The following is a 5,279-nucleotide window of genomic DNA, read 5'->3' on the forward strand; positions in this document are numbered from 1 at the left end:
AAAATAATCTTCGTTTTTTAAGAATCCCAGTATACGCGAAACCTGATTAAGAGTTGTCTGGCTGTTGGCAGTCATAATCTCCTTCCGCGAGTGCATCTTCTCGAGTGAAGGGAAGATTTGCGTCTTGGGCTTATGCATCTCTTGCATTCTCGCTATTAGCCACGATGCCCTCCCACACCCAGAGCCAATCCTGTTCATCCCGATGCACCTAACGCGCATCATAAGCCTGCAAATACACAAACGCACAAACACATCCACGTAAGACATAACGGATAAACTGTAACAAAGAATCGGCAGAGTATATAAGCCAGAACATGGATCATCTTCATCAGTTCAGTTTGGACTCTTCCCAAGTCGACCGGCAAAATGAATCGGCTACAGGTTGGTAAAAACTTATTACACAATATACATCCGTATAGTTTTATGCGTTATATACATAATTAGAAATTCTGATATACAAACAGAATTTTATAAAATTAATATTATTTGTTCGATACAATTTCGTAGGGGATGATATATAATTTTTTTGCTTAGTCGACAAAAAGTTAAAAATGAAACAAAAAAATTTCAGTTCCATTGAAAAGGAAAAAATATAATAATCATAATGCACTGAGGAAAATAAACGATAAACTGCTACCAGAGGACGCAAAAGTTACCAAGGATAATTTGTTGCATGTCAGAAGCAGGAAATCCTGGAAATTGCGAGAGTATGAAAAGGGTGGTGGCTCCCGTGAGAAAGTAAAAATGGAGAACAAGGCTCAAAATTAAAAAGAAAAAAGAATATAAGAAAAATGTCTAAAATTGGAAGGGAAACGTAGAAACTGCTTTACCGACCTAACATCATTCTTTTCGTATAGTAATTATAACAACGTTCAATCTACGCGACGCGGATTTGAGTGGACAATGTACCAAAAAAATATAAATCAAAATATAATTACATATAATGAACATCCCCATGGAAATGTATAGGAAAATTCAAAACTGTTTTTTCAACTAAAGTTGGTTCTGTCATGGTATTTCCTCCAAAAAAGGGAAACACGCATTAAGGTAGTTCGCCTAACATTATTATAATATTACCTTTGGGATAAGCGGAGGGACAGAGATTCATAATTTTTTAAATTTTCATACGACATATTTTTGAAATAGCGTAACAAGAAATGATAAAAAAATTTCAATATTTTGAATTTCAAAATCGTCATAATTATGTTCGACGTGAAAGAAGTATCTCCTAGAAATTTTATCTACTTTCACCGCCTGGAAGGCTAAGATATCTCGAAAAGAATATTGCTATTTCAACAAGCGAGGTATATCTATAGAGTGCATTTTTCACAATTTTCATTTCGTATATCTCATAAACTAGACGGAAAATAATTTTTAAATTTTGCAAGCACGACGTTAAGCACCTGCCAAGAACATATTCAAAATTCAGATCCGTATCTTGAAAATGCTCGAGTGATCTACCACTTTAACTCTGGATATAAAAAAAATAGAAAAACATATGTAATCACAGACAATTTTTCAATGTAAAAATAACAACGCCATCAACGAATTGAATTTTTCTATTGATAAAAATCCTACTTCGGTTTTCTACATCATCCTCGCTTGTTATCCCTTTTTCCTCGTAACGTATATATACGAATATGGAAGGATAACTGGGATAACAGGCAGCGCTCGGTTAACGAGCCTGACTCGTTATCCATACATCCGATTTAAACGAATTGAACCCTTCTTGAGTAAAAAGAAACGGCTAAAAAAAGAATCAAGGATCATGCATATATGGCCATGGAGATAGAAAAAAGTTCAAGCATATCCCACAGAATATTGCCCTATGAAAAGATTCCATTTTAATTCCCAATGCAGTGGAAAATTATAATTTTGAAAAAAAAAAGATATCTAAATCTAAAAATTAACCGTAAGCCAAGAGATAATTTTTTTTTCATCATCAAAATAAAGGGAAAAAAAATTCTTTAAAAATATGTGTCTTCTTTGTCTGACTCATTTTCTTCGCGTAATGCAATCCTTTATATAAGAACCGCCTGATGGTGGTGTACTCGCGCTAATACTGTACCCTATAATTGTGCTGGGGCTATGCTGAGAAAGGTGAAGAGACCCGTGGTAGTATTTTTAAAATATCCGACGATTCTGTTCCACCTCAAACATTTGTTGAAGAAACTCTGCGAGAAAGAAAGAGAGGGATGAATACCGCTTGATTTACCTTACTGTATATTATACACGGCTTACTTTTAACGGCAAAGAAGCCTTGTTGTGACTATGTAGATACATTGTCCCTTGTAAATTAATTGCATTTTTCTTCCTTTATCACAAGACGAGGTTGAGTGTACAGGAAAGGCCCTGCTCAAATTACACTGTAAATGATCCCTTTGATATTGAGAAAGGCATTTCGCACGAAATATGTAATTTAAAAAAAAATACTTTTACTTTGTCACAATATAATTTGAAAATTTGGAAAAGACATGCAAAGTGTTTGCAATAAACCAGTTTAGTTAATTTGGTATGTTATATCTCGTCATGATCTTTTAGCTGTTGGGATTGACGCTGGTACTGTCGTGTCTTGATGGTGGAGTCCTGGCAGGCCTGTTGCCAGGCGGTACCGCCGGAAATGGATACCAGTATAACAGGCCGACCGGAAACGGATTTACTGGTGGTTTTGGTTCACCAGGAAATAATGCATTTCCTGTTACGAGTTCTGGAGGTTTTGGAACACCTGGTAGTGGTGGTGCATTTTCTCAACGTCCGACTGGTGCTTATGGAGCACCAGGATTCGGCAGTGCTGGATCATTTGGTGGTACCGGTGGCGGAACCGGTGCTTTTACTAGACCTTCTTCTACGTATGGTTCGCCAGGATATACCGGAAATCAAGGGGGTAATGGAGGATTTCAGGGTTCCGGTGGTTACCAAGGTGGTACCAATGGCTATCAGGGTGGTTACAATGGGGACGATGGCAGAGTAAGTAATTTCTTTATCGAATGTTGATATTGTACGTCATTTCATATATTTAGTATATATGATACAAATTATGGGATTATATTGGAAATTGAAAATGTTACGCGAATATCACTAGGAACATTATTTCCACTTGTTGAACTTAATCTATGAATGTCGATGAATAATTAGAAAAAAAATCTGTTATTGTCATTGATATTCTGAAGGACGATCAATTTGCCATTTTCATCCGTTTTCAATTAAAATTTCACTTTGAAGTAAAATGCGGTTAATCAGACTAGAAATAATAGGATAGTAGACCGTAAAACAGTTGAGAGTATGCACTAACGAGAAAAAAAATTCAAACGCATAAAATGTAAAAAAGCCAATAATTAACCAAAAGATTTGTATTAATTTTCCTGGTAGTACTTTGAAATACGAAAACGTTAAAGTTTTAATTAATCATCATATAGAATATTTTGGATAAAAAAATTACTCATTGAACAAAAGTTGTTCAACTTCAAAAAGCTACTGAAATCTCACACAAAATAAAGTAACCGTAAATCGTGTTTTTTAAAATTCTTTCCAGTCCACCGGTCAGCCAGTACACTAGAATTGACTGTCAGTAACAAAATAACACATTTGATTTCCACTAAGCCATTTTAAAAATTTACAATGAAAATAATCTTCTCTAACGAGCCGTAAATATTTATCGGTACGTGAACGTATTAAAGAATGAAGTTATTATTTTATAAAATTGGAGGTAACAAATTTCGCAAAAAAATATAACTACAACAAAATTAATTTTTTTTTTTTTTATAATTCTGTGGACTCCTAGATCCAAAGTATAAAAAAACTATTTTTTTTATATATATAGCCACAACCATACAGCTTCCAATACGAGGTGCGGGATCCGCCAAGCGGAAATGATTATTCTCAACAGGAAAGCAGCGACGGAAACACCGTGACTGGCGAATATCGCGTACTTCTGCCGGATTCGCGCACTCAAATAGTCAGATATACAGCGGACAATGTAAACGGTTACAATGCCGATGTTCAGTACGAAGGCCAAGCACAATATCCTCAGGGAAATATAGGGGGTGGTTTTCCAGGTGGTTTTGGCGCAGGTGGTTATCAGACAGGTTAGTGTGTGTATATATATATGTATAGAGAGAGAGAGAGAGAGAGAGAGAGAGAATTTTATATAAATTCTTAGATAATAAATGACTTTACACGATGCTTTTAGTACGAAAATGAAGTAACCCTTGAAAAAGTGTATATTGTTATTATCTTTTTTTCCAAATTTCAATAACATTCGAAATTTACTAAGAAAAATTTGTACAACATAATTTCAGGAGGCGTTGGAGGCGGTGGTGGTAATTTCGGTACTGGATCTGGAAATTTCGGTGGTTCCAATCAATACTTGCCACCCGGTGGATATGGAAAATGATACTGGAAACATCCAAGATATCATCGACGTCATTGAAAATTGACATAGTTCGTACCAATTTAATTTTATAATTAACGAAAACAAATGTATCTTTATCAACCAATAATTATATAATTAATTGAAATTAGCATTTGGCCAAAACTAATAATTTTTTGTATAGATTAATCAAGAAATACGTGAAAATTATTGTGTTTGAATTTAGAGTAAAAACATCAAAATTTTAATATTAATATCAATGACAAACGCTTCCATGTTTCATACGCTTTTTGTGAAATAATATATTTTCTACTGTACTTTTATTTTATATATACTATTCTATACTATACCTTTCTATATTATATTTACATATATATCTTGCCGTACGTCACGAACGTGTTGCGCACGCTTACTATATTCATAATAATAATAATAATAATACGTAATAACAGACAAAATTCATTTGTCTCAGCATAAGTACGCTCCTTGCTATACTCGCCTGTGTTTATCTCTGCGCGAATTTAAATATTCATCATTTCGAAATTGTTGCCTACCATATGTATAAAATACACGCTTAATGAATACCGTCAATAAATAAATTTGATACAAATGCCATTTTCTTTTTTACTCCATCATTTTTAAATCCTCTAATTTATTCTTATCTCTCATAATGCAAAATTGATTACAGTTCCATGCACGATTTCACTATAAAATTATGTCTCGCTCATTAATGATACTACTATATTTTTCGCATATACTACTATATTTCTGTAATTGGCAAACAAAAAGTGCCATTGGTTGACAATAAAAAATTGAGGAAAAAAATAATGAAAAGGAAAAGTCTTTGACGTAATAGGAACCTCGGGGTGCCATCGCTTTATATATGCAATATAAAAGAGTCCCCTGAATT

At 34.0% G+C, this 5,279-nt stretch overlaps 1 protein-coding gene across 1 annotated transcript; it reads left to right on the forward strand.

The window, feature by feature from the left end:
• The first annotated feature begins 342 nt into the window (after positions 1-342).
• On the forward strand, positions 343-4,815 carry LOC107274002 (pro-resilin). Its single transcript, XM_015752712.2, has 4 exons — positions 343-381; positions 2,542-2,967; positions 3,821-4,085; positions 4,299-4,815. The coding sequence occupies exons 1-4, from the start codon at positions 367-369 to the stop codon at positions 4,391-4,393; spliced, it is 801 nt and encodes a 266-aa protein (XP_015608198.1). The 5' UTR covers positions 343-366; the 3' UTR covers positions 4,394-4,815.
• Positions 4,816-5,279: the final 464 nt, after the last annotated feature.

The sequence above is a fragment of the Cephus cinctus genome, unplaced genomic scaffold (assembly GCF_000341935.2).
Source record: "Cephus cinctus unplaced genomic scaffold, Ccin1 Ccin1_scaffold1978, whole genome shotgun sequence".
Taxonomy (NCBI): Eukaryota; Metazoa; Arthropoda; class Insecta; order Hymenoptera; family Cephidae; genus Cephus; species Cephus cinctus.

Excerpts from the sequence above, each read along its gene's own strand:
- LOC107274002 (XM_015752712.2), top strand. Across the intron at positions 2,968-3,820 it reads ACAATGGGGACGATGGCAGA|CCACAACCATACAGCTTCCA; the intron begins GTAAGTAATTTC and ends TTATATATATAG. Across the intron at positions 4,086-4,298 it reads CGCAGGTGGTTATCAGACAG|GAGGCGTTGGAGGCGGTGGT; the intron begins GTTAGTGTGTGT and ends ACATAATTTCAG.